The sequence below is a fragment of the Antechinus flavipes genome, chromosome 3, assembly GCF_016432865.1.
Source record: "Antechinus flavipes isolate AdamAnt ecotype Samford, QLD, Australia chromosome 3, AdamAnt_v2, whole genome shotgun sequence".
Classification (NCBI taxonomy): Eukaryota; Metazoa; Chordata; class Mammalia; order Dasyuromorphia; family Dasyuridae; genus Antechinus; species Antechinus flavipes.
This window is the reverse complement of record NC_067400.1, coordinates 452,041,343-452,063,590: the sequence shown is the minus strand read 5'-3', so window position 1 is coordinate 452,063,590 and position 22,248 is coordinate 452,041,343. Positions and strand designations below refer to the sequence as shown.

The 22,248-nt window shown below is 33.5% G+C and overlaps 1 protein-coding gene across 7 annotated transcripts in view; it reads left to right on the top strand.

Annotated features, from left to right (window-relative positions):
- Nucleotides 1–22,248, top strand: part of FRY (FRY microtubule binding protein) — a 514,411-nt gene that overhangs the window by 390,407 nt on the left and 101,756 nt on the right. For all 7 annotated transcript variants that reach the window (XM_051986496.1, XM_051986491.1, XM_051986495.1 and 4 more), the window contains 10 exons: nt 864–950; nt 2,919–3,178; nt 3,429–3,618; nt 4,668–4,792; nt 9,084–9,141; nt 9,923–10,014; nt 10,224–10,396; nt 13,483–13,643; nt 14,832–14,942; nt 16,998–17,152. In XM_051986496.1, the coding sequence (XP_051842456.1) occupies nt 864–950; nt 2,919–3,178; nt 3,429–3,618; nt 4,668–4,792; nt 9,084–9,141; nt 9,923–10,014; nt 10,224–10,396; nt 13,483–13,643; nt 14,832–14,942; nt 16,998–17,152 (1,412 nt within the window). The remainder of the gene's footprint in view (nt 1–863; nt 951–2,918; nt 3,179–3,428; nt 3,619–4,667; nt 4,793–9,083; nt 9,142–9,922; nt 10,015–10,223; nt 10,397–13,482; nt 13,644–14,831; nt 14,943–16,997; nt 17,153–22,248) is intronic.

Sequence of the window (22,248 nt, the reverse complement as noted above, 5' to 3'; positions counted from 1 at the left end):
CTTCCCATAGTCTCTCCTTGAGCTTTTCCAGCCGACTATTCTGCCTGATATTTTCTGATCCCATTCTGAGATAACACAGAACTGCTTATAACTTCAGAATTTCCAACTGGAAAGTGGAAAGCCCAACTTCTGGACTTTCTACTAACCTACTCAAGAGAAATCCAGAGTTCTGTGAAATCATAGGGAAGATCAGTTCCAACTACAGAGGTTAAGAGAAGGGAGATCTGTAAATTCTCATATAGGACATAAGCTATTACATACTTATGACTTTGAATTCTAAGACCAAAGCTCTTTTTACTGAGACATAATGGGAAGTGCAGAGTTCTGTGAGATTAGGAGAGTAGGGACCAATGAATCTTTCATATTGGACATAAGCTCTTAGTATAAAGCTTACTATAGAGCTAATAAATAGCTTATTCAATAAAAACAAGTAATATCTAATGCCCTAAAGAAAATGTGCTCTAGATTAGAAATTCAGATATGCTATATTTAGGGTCATTGTCCTAAGTATTTAAAATTAATGATAAAGTAATGTTTTCATGTACAGCATACAGCATGAGTATTTGGATCCTCTTGAATATATATTAAGTTTTATAAAATTCAGTCAGCTACATCTTTTTTCAGCAAGTACAAATTTTGTCCAGTAGTTATCACCATTTAAAGTTTAAGAAACTGCTGGGGGAGGGGGGAAGAAAGAGGGAAAAGAGCCAAATTTTGTCTCTTGAGTCAACTACCAAGCTCTCTTAGAAGCCACATTCTTTATCATCATCTTCCAGATAGTTCTGTGCCATCAACCAGACAGAAAAGGTGGAGTGCAAAGGATGGGTTTATTTTATTATGGAATGTAATTGTCATTTGTACAGGATGATGACAGACCTATGATTGATGTCATGGATCAATTGAGTTCTTCTGTTCTTGAAAGTTTTATTCATGTAGCAGTCTCAGATTCAGTAAGTATTCATTTGATTGTGTTTTGCAAATGGCTCCCAAAGTGTACCTCTCAGCTAAAAAAATTTTAAAGCATTAAAAAAATGATTGATGAGACAAATAAAAGTATTGGGAAGAACTTTGGGGTTTTTCACCAACATATAAAAAACAAGGACAACTTTCCTAATACTGGTCTAAAGTTTGTCCTTTGATCATGAACCACAGAATTAATAGTACTAATTTCTTTGAAAACCACAATTTCTACAACAATGAACAAGAATTTGATAAGACAAGATATTTTATTAGCTTGACATTGATTGATTGCCACCCGAATATATTTTCTACATTAATAAATATGCAGCCAGTTCTCAATTTTCTGCACAAATGCACAGTAGCATGATATAGCTCACAATTTTTTTTTTATGATGAAAGTATAACATTAGAATTTGTGGTAACTTTGGAAAGATATTGAAAGAGGCAAACTTGATGGACAGTGGCAAGGAAGAGTTCCATAACTGTCCACAGAAGATAACTAGAAGATAACTATATATGTATATATGATCTATAGGTATATGCAAGATTTACATGGTAAATGTAGCAGAAATCAAACAAAGTCCAAAACATTTTCAATATCTTTGTTTCTCTATAGAACATTAACTGTGATCTAAAGTTATCTGTTGATGTGTTTGATTCCTAAATTAATTAGCTTACACTATTTTTAATTAGTATTTAATAAGTATTGTGCTGAATGTAAATTAAGATCTAGTATATCTTCAAAGTACTTGGGATTATGCATTAACTTCTTGAACTGGGATAATAATGTCATAAGTAGGAACTCATGAAGTCCAAGAGATCTTTTATATCTAAGTATCCTACTTAGACTTTGTTAGGAGTTTCTCCAAAGACAATGTAGTCTCTTGAAAAGAACACCAGATTGAGATTATAACATGAACATCTATGACTCACTTATTTTTTATTCAGCATTCACATCCTGACTTTGAAAATGATGAAATCTAGGAATTTCTTTATCTTCCAAGGTGTTTTGAAATGTCTGACTTTGTGGTTTGGTGCCACAGGGTAAAAATAATAGAGTTCCAGATGAGAATCAGCTGCCTTGTTTTCTTGGAAATGCCAGGGAACAGCATTAATAAAAGCCATTCCACTTCATTGCTTCTCTAAGCTAAAAGAAAGAATATTGCCATATGGGAAAAATAAAACTTATTCAGGGAGAAAATCAAGTGTTATAGAACTTATCATGACTCTATATAAGGTTATTAAGAAATTGAGTAGTAGATTTTCAGAATTTGTCGTGCTTTAAAAGAAAAAATAATTATATTATTCAAGAAAATTAATTATATCATTTAAAGATGATATTTTGCCAAGACTGAACACTGTGTAATTATCATAACCAAGCTTGGCTCTGAAGATGAAAAAAGTCACCTTTCTTCCTTTCCTGCCAAGGCAGGGGAATCTAGATACAGAATATTTTGTATACTATCAGATTGAGAAAATGTATTGATTCGTTTTACTGAACTGTGTTTTATTTCCTCCCTTTTTTATTCTTTGCTATGAAGGAAGATGTTTGAAAATGAAGGTTATATAAAAATAAAGCAGGAAAAAAAATCTTCAACGTATAAGAAACAATGGTATTTTGCCTCATTGACCCATTTGGTTCATTTGATCATGCAGCAGATATTTTTACTGGATGCCTAATATATAGGAGAAGCTGTGTCGGGCACTCTCCCTAAGGGATTTATCGCCTATTTAGGTGATGCACACTGAATACAAGCCGTGTATGAGAAGTGCTATGAGACTGGCCCAGACCAAGCGCTCTCAGAATGTAGAGAAGACAGTAATCCCTTTTGACTGGTTAAGGCCATCTAAAAAGACGTTTCGGAAGAGGGAGCTTTCAGGCTGGCCTTTGAGGAAGGGTAGGATTTGAAAGTCAGAAATAGCCTGGTAACAAAATCTGGTTTTTTTTCTACCAACAGGCAACATTACCACTGACTCACAACGTGGATTTGCAGTGGTTGGTGGAATGGAATGCGGTCCTGGTGAACAGCCATTATGATGTCAAAAGCCCCTCCCACGTCTGGATTTTTGCCCAATCCGTCAAGGACCCCTGGGTTCTTTGCCTCTTCAGTTTCCTCAGGCAGGAGAATTTACCCAAGCACTGCCCCACCGCACTCAGCTATGCCTGGCCTTATGCTTTTACCAGGCTTCAGCTGGTGATGCCCTTGGTGGATCCAAAGTAAGTATATATTTTTCCATGATACTAGTCCCTAACTAGAATTCCTTATCAGTTCCAGAGAAGACTAACCTAGGACTCTTTGCTCAGTAAAACTTTTATTTTCCATTTTCCAGTTATTTATGATTTATTAACATTAATTTATGACTCGTTAACTAAGATGAGTGTTTAAAATTTTTATTAATTTAATACCTCCTATTCCTGAAAACCAAGAAAGTGGACTTCATTTTCATTTTCTTCTAAATATCTGCAGTAGTCCTATTAATGCGAAGAAAACCAGCACTGCCAGTAGTGGAGACAACTATGTTACCTTGTGGAGAAATTACCTGATTCTTTGTTTTGGAGTTGCCAAACCCAGTATTATGAGCCCTGGACATTTGCGAGCATCTACACCTGAAATTATGGCGACAACTCCAGATGGCACCATGAGCTACGATAACAAGGTGACATGGCCTGCTCCCACAGAATGGTTTCATTATTTTTTGAGCTTTTGTCTAGATTCACAGGGCAAGTTGCAGTGTACTTGTCATTGGGACTATAGCACCAGAGTCTCATCCTACATATTGTCAAATTACACTGGTCTGCGCTATGGTCCAACACAATAAATAAGAATGCACAATACATAAACCTGATAAGCAGAGAAATGAACATGCAAAAGTGTGAAGAAATTTTTCTTAAAAGACTACTGAGTGACTTATTGTCACTTTTGCATTTATCAGAAATGGAGATTAGTACTGGACTTAGGATTTCATTGAAGTAGGGAACTCTTAAAAGAAGGAACTCCCTCTGCCAACATAGATCAAAACATTCTTTGCATTTGCATTGCAACCAGAGGTGTCAAACTCAAATACAAAGTGATTCTTGAGGATCTCATGGTAACTTAGAAAACCATAAATTAACATTATCTATGTTTTATTGCATTTTTATTGATTTTGTTATATATTTCTCAGTTTATATTTAGTCTGATTTCTAGTCTTTCAGGAGTTTTCCAGTTTGACACCTCAGGCCCAGAGTACTGAAAGGTTACAGAGTCACATAGCCAACAGATATCAAAGGCAGAGTTTAAACCCAAATTCTTCCTAGCTCTGAGGCAATTTGAGTAGATGGCTCTCAATACATTTATTACAACCCTAAATTTCCATCCTGTGAACTTTATCTTATATTTCCCTTTCCCTTCATTTATCATTTACTTTTATCCTAAGATATTCTTTAGTTAAGCTATTTGTAGATCTTGACAATAAAATGTCACCATGCTAGAATATTTCTTATATATTGAGTTCATGGGAAACCATCATTAAGAATCCATGAGATTCTCTCCCAAGTTGGAAGGGAGCCTCCATGCTGTATTTTTTTTATTTTTTATTCCTTGAGTGTTGGTAATGCCTTGGGATATGATTCAGTGTTTTGAAATCTAAATAATTGTTTATTCATTCAATTGAAGACACTTTGAGTTAACACATTACCTTTTTCACTTTTAATCAACACTTTTTAGGTTATAGGAACCCCATCTGTGGGAGTTTTGTTGAAACAATTGGTGCCTTTGATGAGACTTGAAAGCATTGAAATCACAGAGTCTCTGGTACTAGGATTTGGAAGAACAAACTCACTTGTTTTCAGGTACACTGCCCAAATTGATATGATTTAAATTTTGACATTTTTATATTTTAATAATACATTGTTTTGCATTTGCTGTTTAAGTCATCTCATTTGTCGTTCATGGTTGCATAGGCCCTGAGAGTTTGGAGATTTTACTCTGTTGACTTTATTTGGTTTTGGGATTGAGCAAGCTTTTCTAGCTTACTACTGCACTTCTTCATACACATTTAATTTTTAGTCATTACACCTTTATTTTTACAATATCTTATAATATGTCTTTAGAAAAAATGTTTCCCTTTTTTTCTCTAAGAAGTAACCTGAGAGTTCTGAAATTCTGAACTGGACTATAAAATACTCCAAATAGCCAAACTTTCTCTTGCAAAAGCAATACATTTGTAAAGAGGAGTATCATAAAAAAATTCAAACTGCATATCATCTCAAAGAAGCATAGAATTTCAGAGTGGGAGAAAACCTTCAAAGCCATCTGAACCACAGATTTTTAAAAATCCCCTCAACTCACAACAAAAATAATAATAGCTGACATTTATATAGCACTTTTAAAATTTGCAAAATGCTTCACATATTATATTGTTTGATTTTTATAACAACCTTGTTTATTAGGTTATATTATTATTTCTATTTTATCAAAGATTGAGAGAGAGAGGTTAAGTGACTTGTATGATGTCATGTAAGCTACTAAGGTTCTGAGGTGGTATTTGAACGCGGGTCTTATGGGCTATAAGTCTATTGCTTCATTTTGTTAAATGAGCATTTATTAAGTACCCACTATATGCCAGTCTCAGTGCCAAGCATTTTATAAATATTAGTTCATTTGAACCTCACAACCACCTTAAGGAGGTAAGTGCTATTATTATCCCCATTTTATATTTGAGAAAATTGAGGAATACAGGGATTAAGTGATTTGCCCAGTCACAGAGCTGGTTAGTGGCTAAAGACACATTGGAACTCAAGTTTTCCTCACTCCAAGCCTGGTGCTCTATCTACTATACTGGATGCTCCCTGATAAGTGGTGGTATAGCCTTTCAGAACTGCCAGTGAGGTTTCTGATTACTTAAGTGAAGCAGATCAAAGTAGGGGAAAACAAACATAGGAGACCATTGTTTTTATCCCCATTCTTTTTAATGAGAAAATTGTAGTGTGTTAAGTTCTGTGATTTACCATCTGAGGTTCTATCTATAAAGCCCTTAAAACATTTAAAAAATCCAAAAGTTCCCACACATTCAGATATCTGGCTTAATAGAGGTAAAATATCTGAATAATTGTCTGAAAATTTGTTTTTCATTCATACAATTATCCACCCCCAGTTCTGATCACTTCATTGTGTTCACATTGCTATTTAGAAATAATTTACCTTTTAGGAAACAATTCAATAATTTAATGCAATTTGAGATTCAAGGACAATAGACTCATCACAACTGAAAGTTTATCACATAGAATATATGATATGGTATTGTTATATTATCAGTATTATGATATAGTAATGTTATTTTAGATATTAGTATTAGTTATAAGTATTATGTTATAATACATTATAGGTATTTTGTTATAGTTATATTAGGAATTAGTTATTATAGGTATTATGTTTTAGTATGTTGTTATTTTGTTATAATTATATTAGGGATTAGTTATTATAAGTATTATGTTTTAGTAGTTATGGATATTTTATTACAGTTATTAGGGATTAGTTATTATAGGTATTATGTTTTAGTATGTTATAGGTATTTTGTTATAGTTATATTAGGAATTAGTTATTATAGGTATTATGTTTTAGTATGTTATAGGTATTTTGTTATAGTTATATTAGGAATTAGTTATTATAGGTATTATGTTTTAGTATGTTACAGGTATTTTGTTATAGTTATATTAGGAATTAGTTATTATAGGTATTATGTTTTAGTATGTTGTTATTTTGTTATAATTATATTAGGGATTAGTTATTATAAGTATTATGTTTTAGTGGTTATGGATATTTTATTACAGTTATTAGGGATTAGTTATTATAGGTATTATGTTTTAGTATGTTATAGGTATTTTGTTATAGTTATATTAGGAATTAGTTATTATAGGTATTATGTTTTAGTATGTTATAGGTATTTTGTTATAGTTATATTAGGAATTAGTTATTATAGGTATTATGTTTTAGTATGTTGTGGGTATTTTGTTTTAGGTAATAGTATATTAGGCATTAGTTATTATAGTTATGTTATGGTACATTATAGGTATTTTGTTATAGTTTTATTAGAGTTTAGTTATTATAGGCATTTTGTTATAGTTATATTAGGGATTAGTTATAAGTATTGTATTATAATATATATATTATAGGTATTTTTCTCTGTAAGAAACAGAAGTGTTTCCTATGGTGTATATTCCGGTATCTCTGATAACCCATCTCACAGTTCAATTAAGAAAATTTCTTGATTGAAATATCAAAGATAATATTAAAATGGCAGACCCACAGGCAGATTCCCCTAAACCATACTATAGTCAGTGTTACATGGAGTATTTCTTCATTGGAATAATCTAGCACTTCAAAATCAAACAAGCAAGTACAGCTTGGGACCAACTTTATACTTTGCACAAAAAATTCTAGAGGCAATAGAAAATATTAAAATATCTTATTACATACAGTCACTGCTCTAGTTTAGGCCCTTATTACCTCTCATCTGAGTTATTGAAACAGTCTTGGAAATGCAACTCTCTCTCTCTTTCACACACACACACACACACACACACACACACACACACACACACACACATATACACACGGCTTATGAAGCTCTTCACAACCTAACTCTTCATGCCTTTCATATACTTCTTTCTAGCCTGCACTTACTCTGAGATCTGGCTGCATTGGTCCCATGGCTGCTGCCCTCCCCCTCCCATGGGCTCTCTCCCATCTGCATGCCCTCACTCCTGGAGCACTTTGTCCCCCTCATTTCAACCTCAGTTTCTCCGACTCCTTCAAGATTCAGCACCTTCTGCAAGAGGCCTTAAGTCTTTCTTTTTTCCAGTCAAGGGGCCAAAGCTTTATTATAATGCCATGAGGTGGACCTAGTTCCTAATGAACATGCCAGGAGGCCTTAACTCTGAAAATACTTTGAATGCCTCTAGTCACTGAATATTGTCTCTCCTATTAGATGTGAACTCCCCGAGAGTGGAGTTGGGGTATTGTTGGTTTTTCCTTTGTATCTTCTTTATCTAGCACTGTACCAGACATAGAGTGACTGCTTAATAAAGAATGCTTATTTACTTACTATGAGATAGCTAGGTGACACAGTGGATATCAAATTCTTTAGTTTTGGTAAAATCTCTTAAAATCTCAGTGCATTTAAATCTAAACCCAATTTATTTTTCTTTTTGATTCAAAATTCATTAGGTTATGACTTAAGAGCTAATGAAATATGTTAATCATAACTGACAAGTAGCACTATGTAAAGAGCGACTAGGTGGCCCAGTGGATAGAGTGCTGAGACTGGAGTCAGGAAGATCTGAATTCAAATCCAATCCCAGATACTGAGTAGATGTGTAGCTGTTGGATGAGTTGCTTAATCTTGTTGGCCTTTGTTTCCCTATCTTTGAAGTGGTCTAAAGAAGGATATGTCAAATCACTCTAGTATCTTTGCCAAGAAAACCCTAATGGGATCATAGATTAGCCCCATGACTGAATGAATAAAAAACAACAACAAATTAACTGACTGCCTTACTGGGGCCTAACCTTCAAAGAACTTGATGTCTAATTAAGAAATGAAGAAGGATAAGATCTGAGAGATTTTTTTAAGAAAAATCAAATATAGAAAAAAAGCAGGTATTGGAAAATGAACTTGTTTCCAGTAGTCATAATCATAATAATTATTTTGATAGATTCATTATCACCTTTAATATTTTTGAGACAAAATGTCTTAATTAATATATGGAGCTTGCCTGAAAGCCAGGAAGACCTGACTCAGTTGCTTTCCATAACACATACTGGCTATGAGATCCTGGGCAAATCTGTGAGTAGACCAATTGTTATTCCTGGACAATTCTCTAAGAATAGAAGTCTCAGGAAAGGTGCTACACTGTATTGGTAAAGGGCATCTCTTTCCTAGGAGTTCTCTATGCCATTGACATAATTTTTCCAGTCCCTCTCCTTTAATGCATATATAATTTTTGCCACAAGAACCCCATAAAGAAGTAGGGCAATTATCATTGCCCCTGTTTTACAACACGATCACCTTTATTATTCATAGTGACGGATGTTGTTTTTGTTTTGTTTTGTTTTGTTTTTTTGGTTTTTGTTTTTTTTCTTCAGAGAATTGGTAGAAGAACTCCATCCATTAATGAAAGAAGCATTAGAGCGAAGACCTGAAGTAAGTTTAAATGATCAGTGCTTTGGTTTGCTTTAGATACTTTTGTAAAGTGAAATGCAGTGAAGTCAGCCTTTAAAAACAGATGTACATAGACTTGACATCAGCAATGAACCTCACCATTTTTTATTTCTGTTTCTTTTATGAGGTAAAGAAGTTTCTCAACATTCAATGAACACCCATTGTGACATAATTTCTGTTCTCAAAAATCATATGCCCTAAAATTAGTAAAGCAATATATTTCAATAATATGAATAATAAATTGTTTCATTGTTCATTGAATTGAGGCTTTCAGGTTTGGGACTGAAGCGCCCTATGTGTTTATGTTTTTCAGAGGAGAGAACAGAGTGGGAAATACAACATTATAAGATGCAAATAAGGGGTCAGTCTGCACTGGTAGAGAAAACTCATCTGAAAAATTCTTCCTCATTATATTACAGATCTAGTTAAGAAAAATATGTAGTAATCCCCCAAAAAAAATCAGTCTCCATCTTGCAAATGAGACCAATTAAGTTTTAACATTTCTGTTTTATAAATATTTATTAGGGAAATATTACATGAGCTCCATTATCTCCCATCTCTAATGGCCTTATTATAGAAAATATTTTCCATTAAGATTAAGTAGGCAGAAAAATAAATGCACATTACTTTTTAGATTTAGAAAAATGAGCATGACTGGATTATTATTATGGCTGCCCTTCTTTAATACATTTGGTTTTCGAAGGCTATATTTTGAATATGCTTTTGAATGTGTTCATGAGGTATGTGATCTCCTCTAAAACAGAACAAGAAACGTCGAGAAAGGCGGGATTTACTAAGGCTCCAGCTGCTGAGAATCTTTGAGCTTCTTGCAGATGCAGGTGTGATAAGTGACAGGTAAGGTCATGATTGCCCTGAGCAGTTGTCTTTCCCATTTTGTGATCTCATTTTTCACTGTTCCCCTGCATGTTTCTAAGACTGGGAAAGGGGGTGTTTGTATCCTGGGAAGGGCAACAGACTTGTTAAGGTCAATGGTTGAACTTCACTGCAGAATTTATTTCCCTGATAAGAACTTGACTGAAAGCTTCAATTCTCCTTCATTCTAGCACCAATGGAGCTTTAGAGAGAGACACACTAGCACTCGGAGCTTTGTTCTTGGAATATGTTGACTTGACTCGAATGCTGCTCGAGGCTGAAAATGATAAGGAGGTTGAAATTCTCAAAGACATCCGAGCCCATTTCAGTGCAATGATAGCCAACTTAATTCAGTGTGTTCCAGGTAAAGTGATAAACCAACATGTGTTGCACTGTGTACTTGAAACATTTTTACCCTCTTTTGCCTCTGTGTAGCTCAGGGATGGATGAGAGTGTTTTATTTATTTTTGGACATTCGGAAGTGCCAACAAGAACAGATTGCAGCAATTGAAGACAGAGTTGGAGAGAGAACAATAGTGAATCAATTTGACTTTGTGTTTTTCTTGTTATTTCTGTCCTTTGTTTTGGTTCCCATCTGAAATAAAGAACTTGTGTGATTTCGATAGGAAGGAACTCATTCAAAGAAAGCCTTTGGAGAGGCTGTGTGTTATGTTTAGTTTAGTTTTTATCTTGTTCTTATTGAGATAATGTCTTAATGTCATTTCAGCAAAATTCTTGCAGTCAGTTTCTAGCCAATAAGCATAGTTGACAAAAAAGCCATAGTTTCTGTTTTATATTTTAAGAAGTTCTACATTTTGATTATTGTTATATGGTTAAGCAAAATTCTCTGTCAGATCAAATGACTATAAAAGAAATCCAAACTGAACAAGAAGACTCAGGTTTAAAAAAGACAGTCAGTTCAACAAAAAATACAAATAAAGTAGTCACATCAATGAAAAAAATCAGTCAAGGTGGTAGAAGGGTTTTTTTGGAGGGGAGTAAAAACAGGGGGCATATGGGGGGAGTTGTCATAGTTTATATACAACCAGTCCTTGGCTAAAAGTTTCACTTTAGGATTCACTGTTTTGGTGCCATGCAGACACAGCTTTAATGTATGTAATTGAAAGAACATTAGATTTTAAGGCAGAAGGTATGGGTTGAAGTCCTGGCTCGGTCACTTCCTAGCTATGTGACCTTGTACAAGTCACTAAATATAGTAAACATCTGGTTGAATAGCCAGTACCAAAGAGCACTTAACATTTATTAATGGGTTACTTATTATTCTTAAGTACTTAAAAGTATTATTAATGTCAATTTGGAATAAAAGAGTAGTAAAGAGCTCTGGTCTTGCCTTGGGTTCATCCATGTTTTTATCAATGACTTGGATGAGGTATACATAACTTGTCCAATGTGCATTTGACACAAAGTCTAATGTGATGTGATAATAGAGTCAGAATCAAAAATCTTAGTATAAACTATAACAGTAGACTAAATTTGATGGGGGATAAATGTAAAGTTTACATTTGACTTCAAAAAGTCAACCTCCAGATTACAATTTGATAAAGGTGTGGCAAGATAATAACTTCTGATAATTTTAGGCGATTGAAAATTTAATATGAATAATATGAGCTAACTAGCATAACATGGAAATCAGCAAAGGTAATGCTGTCTTGGGATGCATTAAAAATAGTTCAATGTGCAGAACAAGAGAGTAGCAATTCTGCTGAATTTGGCTCCAGTCAGACCATATCTGGAGTTTTGTATTAGAAGGAAGGAAGGAAGGCAGGAAGGAAGGAAGGAAAGAAAGAAGGAAAGAAGGAAGGAAGGAAAGCTGGCTGGCTTTATCAAGTGTCTATTATGAAGCACCTATGCGTCAGGCAATGTGCTAAGCACTTTTAAAAATAATACTCATTTGTCCCTCACAACAACCTGGAAAATAGGTACTATTGTTATCCCCATTTTACATTTGAAAAAACTGAGGCAAACTGGTTAAGTGATTTGCCCAGTTACTTAAGTGTGAGAGGTGGGATTTGAACTTAGGTCTTCTGACTTCAGGCCTAGTACTTTATCCAGTGTATCCTCTAGCTCCTTCTGGGTTCTCAACTTATGGACACTGAAAAATTGAAACCTGTTTAGAGGAGCATAACTAAGATAGTGAGGGGACTAGAGATCTTGCTGATAGAATGGAACTAGTGATTATCAGTCTAGAGAAGAGAAGACACAGGATTTGATATGTGACTGCCACGAAAAATTTGCCGGTCTGCCATTTAAAGAAAATACATTTTGGTCTGCCTGGACCCAGAATAAGAAACAATGGATAGAAGCTGGAGAGAAACAGATTTGAGTTTGATGTAAGGAAAAGCTTCCTTACAATTGGTATTCTAATTAGAGTTGTCCAAAAGCAACATGACTGCTTCAAGTATGTCCCAGTCCATGGAGATTTTCAAATAAAGACTAGAGATAACCAAGATGAACAGAATGATAAAAGGAATTATTAGATGTGTATTGAACTAACTGGCTTTGGAGGTCCTTTCCAACTCAGAGATTCTCTAATCCTCTGTGGCTAAATTTTTTTATTTATAAAATGGACATGATAATATTCTACCCATCTAACAGCATCATTATGAGGTTCAAAAGAGTTAATATATATAAGTCCACTATGAAACTATGAGATGATATGCAAATGTTAGCTACTACTATTATTATTAAGTTGGAATGTTATTAATGACATTGTATAGTTGGAGTATTATTAGTAGTGCTATTTTGAATAGAAATATAATACATATCTGCCTACAGATGTTATTATAGGCAATCAAAAAGCAGGGGTTTTTTTCTCCTTTAGCCTTTTTTCTCTTTGGTTCAGACTCAAAATTTACTTCCAGTAGTTACAACCTATTTATTTAGAATAGGCAATTCATGAAATTTCATTTAACAGTTCCTTAGAGCCCATCATAAGTAAAAAAATGCTCCACATAGAAGGAAGAAAAGAGGTTTAGAAATAAATGAATGAAAAAAAAAACATTTCTTAGGCACTTATTGTCTGCCAAACTATAAATAGAAAAATTGAGAAAGTCCCTGCTTTCAAGGAGATCACATTCTAATTAGAGAAAACAACATGTAAAAGAAAATTCAGAGATGAAATAAGTTGAAAGATTCAGAAGTCTTAAAGGCACAGCAGTAGAGCAGGTAACAAGCAGAGTCTAAAAAACATCTGAAGGACCAGTTTTTTTTTTTTTTAATTTTAGTATTATCTCTCACTACCTTGGGCATTAAGGGAAATTACATACAAAAGTAAGAGAAAAGAACACCTACATCTTTGAACAGTTTTGTTTAATATTATAGAATGTTGTATAAGCTAAAGACATTTTTTATTTGCTATGTTTCTTTACTTTTCTAAAACATGAAATATATGTACTATGAGGGCTCAGACTGCACTGTTTCATTCCCCAGTTCACCACAGAAGATTTCTCTTCCCCCAGCAAAGTTTGAGGCACCATCTCTTCATCTTGTTTAGCCAGTGGGCAGGACCTTTCAGCATTATGTTCACACCTCTGGACCGTTACAGTGATAGAAATCACCAGATTACAAGATACCAGTATTGTGCGTTAAAGGTAGGTAGTTCTCTTTTCCTTGTTGTGAAATGTTGCGGTCTCATTTTTTTTTAAAAGCTCAAGAACTTTGCTAGGAAAATATTTATAAGATATAGGTTTATATTTTTGAAAATCCAGGATTATACCAATGAGGGGATACCTTCCACCATGCACACCCCATCATTTCTCAGTTGACTATTTCTTGAGTTGTTTATTGTCAAAAATTTCATGACCTAATATACACCTTTCTGAAGATGAGATTCTGAGAACTTATCTGAGCTGGTCCTCAGGATGATCCTTGGGCCTATATTTGAAGTCTTTCCAGTCTGATAATGCATTCTAGTAGTTTTACCCCATTCAGGGTCCTCTCTAGACCATGAGGAAACATCAGAAACATAATATGTATGTTTGTATTGTATGTGTGGATATGCATGTGTAGTTAAAGGTGCATATACATAAAGATGTATACATATTTACATATGTGTATATAAATATATATTATATACATGCCCAACTTTAACACTTCATCAGTTTTTCTAAATAAATATCAAATATTTTTCTTTTCTACAGTGGCTATTCATTATCCAAACAAAATTTTAAAACTCATATTCTACTTATAAAGAAATGGTATATTATACTGGATCTCAATAACTTAGCTTTCGAGTCAGGAAAACTTATGTTCAGATCCTCTCTCTGACATACACCGACTGTGTGATCCTGAGGTTGTCCTCATTAAACTTTAAAGTGAAGAACTATGATTGGCCTACATTAGTAGAGGGAGTTTCCTCCCCTGAGAGTTCATATACTACTGATCTGCTCCCCCAGAAGTTCCTCTGATTTCCAGAATCCATTGATTGTAAATTGTTTAGTCAAAGTCCATTTTCTTTAAATTGCCAAGAAATAATCATTAAATTTGGAATGTCTTACTCCCTCACTAAGTCTTAGTTAAAACCACAAAAATATATATATTCTTTAAACAAATGGATTGTTTTTATTAAAGGGCTAAAATTTAGGGTCTGACATTTGATAGTTGGATTAACTAAGGAATGTTTTAAGATAATTATATTGCTTCAGATGCTCTCATAAATTATACATCTAAGCTCTCTTTTAAGATGGCTTAGTAGATTCAACCAAATTTCAATAAGAATATGCAAAACTTTACTAAGCCTCTATCTTACCTCGGTATCTTTCTCTATTTTTTATTATTAGGCTATGTCAGCAGTATTGTGCTGTGGCCCTGTTTTTGACAATGTGGGCCTTTCCCCAGATGGCTATCTATACAAATGGCTTGACAACATTCTGGCTTGTCAAGATTTACGAGTAAGTAGCTGCTTTATTTTAAAATCTGTTTTGTATTTTGTCCTATCAAGTTCTGGAGAATTGTAAGCAGTTTTCTTTTATCACTTCTAAAACAAACCCATCACAGGCATTTAAGTGGTTTCTGTTATATTCCAACATCAAGCCACTTTAGGGGGTTGAAATTTCATTTAGTGAAAGCTTACTGTTTTTCTCTCTGTGTCTATATTAGTTATCATTTTAGTATGATACACTATTTTCAAGTGCATTACAAAAATACAATGAATTTTTATCTGCTGTTATGTGATAACCTAGTCAAGGTTATCAACCAAGAGGTAAAACTTATTAAGTTGATTTGATCTCCCTTGTAAGAGCTTCATCCTACATAGCACTCTCATCTGCTTCTAGAGCCTTACGAATAAGCAAAATGACCTTCATTTCTTTCTCCCTCATAGCCATTGCTAACAAAGACAAAATGACAAGTAGATAGGCATTAGTTGGAGGCAAAAAATTTTAAAAATTTTAGATTTGTTAATTGAAGGAAAAATGAAGGCTACAAGTTATAGTTTCTAGATCTGTTTTGAACAAACATATAGAAATCAATTTTATTATGTTTGGAAGTATTTCTGCAACCTTCATTTAATATTTTCATTATTTTTAGATTAATTCATCATTTTTAATAATAATTAGAGATTCTAATAAAAAGGAAGGACCCTAAATATTATCATTTTTGTTTTCAAATAATGAAAAAGACCTGCTTATAGATAATACTTTGTAATCAAACTAATGAACAATATTCCCTCCAATGTTTTAAGCTCAAAGTATAGTCATGCTACATGAGCTACAATCACATTTGAGCATAGCTTAGTGTTGTAATCAAATAGAATTTACAATAAAATTAATCTACCTATACATGTGATAAAATATTTGATGATATGCCTAAAGATTATTGTGCTGTATGGTAATTTAGCAAACCAAAGTTTAACAAGTTTTCTTTTTTCTTTGTTAGTATCTATAAATGTCAGCAATATTTACATTTTTTCCTTTTCATAAGCTAATTAATCTCTCCTTTAACACATACTTAATTGCCTAACCAGACACAAACAAATGCATTAACAGAGATACCGTTTATTTTAAAACAGTTGCTTAATCAATGGTCTAAATAGAATAATCAAAATTTCATGGACCCTCTTGCCAAAAGGATGGAAAGAAAGAAAAGAGACCCAGATTAGGGGATAATGAAGATTCAGGATAATAGTATAGGAGAAGAAAAAGAGCTCAGTATTCAAGCAAAATAGTTTCTAGATCTTATAGAAGAGATGATCTACTGCTTCCCATTCACACACACACACACACACACACACACACACACACACACACACACACACGGCGTTCAGATATATTCATGCTAAAGTGTAAAAGACTAATATTAAATAGACAAGAGGCTAATAGTGGGCTGAGGTGAAGAACAGAAGGCAAAATTAGCTTGGCACCTTGGTATCTCATTTGTCTTCCCCATTACTGCCACCACCAGCATTTTGTCACTGACATGTCATTTTCTTCTGAGATTTTATAGTAATCTCAGAAAATTAATCTTAGAAGCCAGAAAACGAAATGGATAGGTATTTCTAATCCTTTGGAAGCAAGAAGGAAGAGTCTGAAAGTTTACTTTATCAATGAAATTATAGATCATATCTGTAATCATACTACTTCTGTGTATTTTCAGAGTGTAAAAAATAGAGTAAATTTCATTCAATGCATCCTATATATTTCTCTGCATAAAAGTCAAATTCAATTCTAATCTTTTCTTATTGTTATTTTAAAAAATTGTACTCGACATGCAAAGATATGCAAATGAAAATTGAATTAAAACACATGATGAGAACCTTTAAAGTTGCTCTATTGCTTCCTCCACTTTGCCTAGAACATTCCTTGCTTCATCATAGACATGATGCATATAATGGAACATTTTTTCTCTAAACAGGAATAATTCAATGAAACCAAATATTTATTAAGTACCTACACTATATGAGACTTAAGAGTAGACATGTCAATAAATGTTGTCTTATTTATCTTCAGGTCCACCAGCTTGGCTGTGAAGTTGTTGTTTTGTTATTGGAACTAAATCCTGACCAAATAAATCTCTTCAACTGGGCTATTGACCGGTGCTACACAGGCTCCTATCAGCTTGCTTCTGGGTGTTTCAAAGCCATAGCCACTGTTTGTGGAAGCAGGTATGTAGATATGGACATGTTGTTGTCGTTGGTAAGTTGTATTCTGTTGTGTCTCACTTTTTATGATCCTATTTGGGGTTTTCTTGACAGAGACATTAGAGTGGTGTGCTACTTACTTCTGTAGTTCATTTTACAGACAAGGAAACTGAGGTAAACACAGTTAAGTGGCTTGCCTAGAGTCCCACAGCTAATAAGAGCTTGAGGCCAGATTTGAACTTAGGAAAATCAATTTTCCTAACTTTAAACCTGTCACTGTATCCACTGTGCACCTGGCTGCCCATATATACAGACATAGGTATAGCTATAGATATAGATAAAGATGATATATGTTAATATTGATACAGGTATAGGTATAAATGTAGATATAGATGATATAAATATCAATAATATAGATAAAGGTATAAATGTAATGATATAAATATAGACCTAGATATAGATATAGGTGTAGATGATATAGATGTAGATATTCATCACAGAGAAGTGGGATTAGAACTGCTCTTAATGATATAGGTCATTGAGAGCTTTTAATAACTGAAATTATCTAAGCAAAACAAAAATAATTAATGAGAATGCAAGATAACCCAGAATATCTTAAAGGGTAAGAATCCAGAGCAAAAAAAAATCTGACATAATTATTTTCATTTTTCATTAAATAATGCATTTTAAGCAGCAGTATTGATTTATTGGACTGAGTCAGTAAGTCTATCAGTCTTTAATTCCAATCAGTTTAGGTCCAGTGTTAAAATCATTTTTATAAAGTATCTAATTCTAATCATATAGAAAAAGTTAAGCCTAGAGTCATTGTAAGAAACCAACTATGACATTTCCTGTCAATAAAAACAATATAATATATATATGTATATATATCTATATATATTTAGTTATAGGAATCTCATGCTTTGATTTTTAAAAACTACTGATCATGGAACTTTCTATTCAGTTTTTTGTTCTCAGTAAAAACAACTGCAAAAGAACTTTTTTAAATAGCCCAGTTTTTTCCTTAAAATTGCGTTTCCTTTTGTTTAAGAAAATGTAAAAGCGAAAACATGATTAAGGAAAATTAATCATCATAAAAATTCCCAGAAGATTTTGACAGTTTTCTTTGCCTGTGTTTTGCTTATCTTGCAACTCTTTGATAACCATATTTTTATGTTTCTGGCTACGTTAACATTTTTACCTGGGAACTGAAAAACTGGCTTGTCTTCTCTGACTTAATTCACTTTTCTCTGACTAAAAAAAAAAAAAAAAAAACTTGTTAATATTCATCCACTGTGAACTTAGTGTGAACTGTCCTAAGCACATTTAATCCTTTAGCCAGATACCCCATAAAATAACATATTGCATTCCTTTGAGAAGATCCAGGTATTTTTCTTGTAGGAATGCAAAAAAGGATACATGGTTTTAGCAGTATATGTTATAAGTTCAACAAAAATAACTCATCAGAAATCACAATCAGAGTTTAAAGTATTTGGGAGAGAGAGGGAGGGAAGTTGGTGCTTTTGGCAATTTAGGTTTCTAATCTTTTAAAAACTGTATTAAATCAAATTTTTTACATTCAGTAAGCATTTACTAAATACCTACTATATACTAGCTACTATGCTAAGAAAGACAGAAGATAAGCCCTGCTCTCAATGTGTTCATAGTCTGGTCAGGGAGACAGCACAGCTCTGAACAGATAAGATTTCTACAAGATAAATTGGAGATTTTCAGTAGTAGGATTTTCTTTCTATTTTTTTCTTAGCCTGCCTTATGACATTAGATAAGGAAAGATAATATTGTGTGTGTGTGTGTGTGTGTGTGTGTGTGTGTGTGTGTGTGTGTGTGTGTATGTGTGCCTGGTATATAGTAGGTGCTTAATAAATGCTTATTGACTAATTAGTTGCTTGTGTAATCATTCATGGTACCTAACCCAGACCATAGACTAAAAACGCTTTTTATAAGGACATCTTCATTGAAGATGAAACATCTTCATCTCATTGTAGGAGAAAGAGACCAGGACTTGAGGTCTAACAACCTGAGTTTATGTCTCAGCTCTAATGCTTCCATCAGTGACCTTTTGGAATAATTGGTTAATTTTCTTGAGCTTTGTTCTCTCACCTGTAAGATAGAAATAATAATTTCCACCCTATCTCATTGTTGTGAGCATCCAATGAAATGACATGACCCCAAATTTAGAGCTGGGAAAGAACTTGGTGTGTAAAATTATTCACAAATGTTGAAACTCTAAAGATTAAGCTATTAAAGAGTTATTGATCCTTTGTAACTCCCTCCCCCAACCACCACCACCTTATAATTGTGTCCCCTTGAGGGGACAAAGACTATTTTACTGTTGTAATTGTATCCTAAGCACTTAATACAGCATTTAGTACATAATAAATATGCAATAAATGTTTTCTATTCCTTCAGTAAGTTTATATTGTAAACTTTGCAGTGGTTCTCAGAGTATGGTCTAGAGAATCCTGGGGATCTCTGAAACCCTTTTAGAGGGTCTACAAATTCAAAAATAGTTTCTATTTCCAATATAGTAAATGTCTATAAATATAATCCAGATAAACAAAAACGCTTTGGAGAGATCCTCAATAATTTTTAATAGGATAAAGATACTGAAAACAAAAGTTTGAGAACCACTATAATGTAAAGCAATAAAACCATGGTCTCATTTTCCGCAATAATAGATGTTCCTGAAAACTTAGATGAAGATTAAAATATATTTTAAATACCAGAGAAACATTAAATCTGTTTAATTTAAAAAAAAAAAAAAAAAGGAGATCACACCTGTAATCTTATTCTATTCAAGAGCTCCATGTAGGTCTGCAACCTATAGGCATAGGTCAAAAGTTCTTAACTTTTTTGTGTCTTATGGAAATCTTTGGCAATCTGGTGAAGCTATGGACCTTATCTCAAAGTGAAAAATTGTGTGTTTTTTTTTATAAATTGGTCATTAAAGAAAAAGTTGACTTTCAGTTAGAGTTTAGTCAAAGTAAAAATTTTATTGTTTTCCCATCCAAGTTCGTGATTCCCCTCTCAAATTTACTGAAGTCTGTAGATTCTAGGGGGAAAACCATTGTCTGAGAGAATTGCCCTGAGAAAAATAAGCAATATGTCAGCCAGACAAGATAATTCTGGGGTAGAATTTGAAGCCAGATTTTCCTGACTCTGGGGTCAGCTCTTTAACCACTTTATGCCATGCTGGTACTCATAATGAATTCTTTAACAAAGTAGCATTATTTTTGTAAAATAAATATAAAATGACATTGTTTTTGTAAAACAAACAGTCATTCTTCAGTTTCCTTTTCTTACAAATGCAAATTTTATATTTTGGATTTATTTGATGTGTCCTATAGGTATATGTAAATCTTTTATTCAATAGTAAATTGTTAGTTATTAACTTAAAATAAGGTAGTAGTATACTTTTTAATGATTTATTCAAGTTTAGTATATCTCCCTTTAGTTTTAGAAAAGAACTTCAAGTCTTTATATGGAAATAAATGTGTTTTTTTCCATAAATCTTTGTATTTATTAGCTGTGATAATACAGTTTTCAACTCCATATCTCCTTTTGTACCTTTTGTTTTGAGAAGGGTCTTCTAGTAACAGTATTCCTAGTAATCCTGAAGCTCAATACACTCCTTCCCTCCCCTTCTCTGTCTCTCTCATTCTCTCTCTGTGTATATCTGTCTCTGTCTCTCTCTCTCTTTCACACACACACACACACACACACACACACACACACACACACACACACAAGTGGATAAAGAATAGTCAAAATTAATGATTATAGCCATTTCTAAATAGAACTAAATCATATTTAATTATTTGACATTGATCTTAAGTTATAGTCTTTCATTTTAGATCTCTTCCTCTGTGAAGGAAAAGATTATTTCTCAGACCACTTTTTAAAAGTTTATTCATTACTCTTTATGGCTGTGTGAATTAGAATGGGGCTGATACTTAGATAATTAATTGAGACAGTGGGCTTAAAATAAGTTTGTTAGACTCAGGCTTTATTTTGTGACTGGAATTTAATTTCTATGGAAAATGCTATGTGAACTATATACCTGCACCCAAAACCACAAGGAGAGTTCTTTTAGCCTGGAGATGTTGAGAGGAGATTGAGAACAAGTCTTTAAGAGTAGGTGCAATGGGTACAGTGAGTAGTGATGAATGTAGTTTGGTAAGTTTAAAAAAAAAAAAAGCATGGAGAGTCAAGACATTATTATAATTACATACATGTTAGCACAGTCTTCTAATAGGAAGATTGAGTTTATAGAGAGGCATTATTTATATATACTGCCCCTTTATTCTTCAGTCCTTATTCATGTGTTCTAATTGAGATGAGTTATGTGATCAGTTAGTGATGGTATGTTATTTTTTTTTGGGGGGGGAAGGATTTTTTCATTTTACAGAAATTAAGACATATTGAGATTCAGTGACTTTTATAGGGCTGTCTAGGACCTGAACAATGGTATCCATATTTCCTCTCAGTAGCTCACCAAAGTGGACCTCTGTGACAGACTTAAGGAAGGAAGTGGATAAGAGTCCCAAAAAATGGGTAGGCATGAATGAGCTGTAACCTGCATCATGGGACAGAACTTCCTGATTATGGAGACACAGGTTTTATTTGGCTACTGGGTCACTTACCAGTTATTATTTTCTGGGGATGGCAATTTTTTTTTGTCACTGCATTTGATACTTTGGTATCCATAGGTTTTTCCTTTAATCCTTCAACATATATAACTAACTATGTCTTTGTTTTATTTTTTAATTTATGTTGGAGCTTTATACTAGACTGGGGTCTTGATTTATAAGGGGTCTAGTAGTTTGGGTTTGAGGTCATGCAATAAAATTCCTTGCACCCTCGCTGTTTAAATATTGGCCCAACATCCTGTCAATCAGAAACTAGTGTTCCTTTATCTCAAGGGAAGAGTATCTTTATGTCCTCTTCTACAGACCCCTTTTTTGTTCAGATATGCCCTTGCCCATGCTTCTTTGGTCCTTGGCCACTAAATGGCCCAGATCCAGCACTGGGGCCGCTTTAGAATATAGTCACTACCTTATGTCCATTCATCTGTCAACATGAGTAAAATGGTGTTTCAA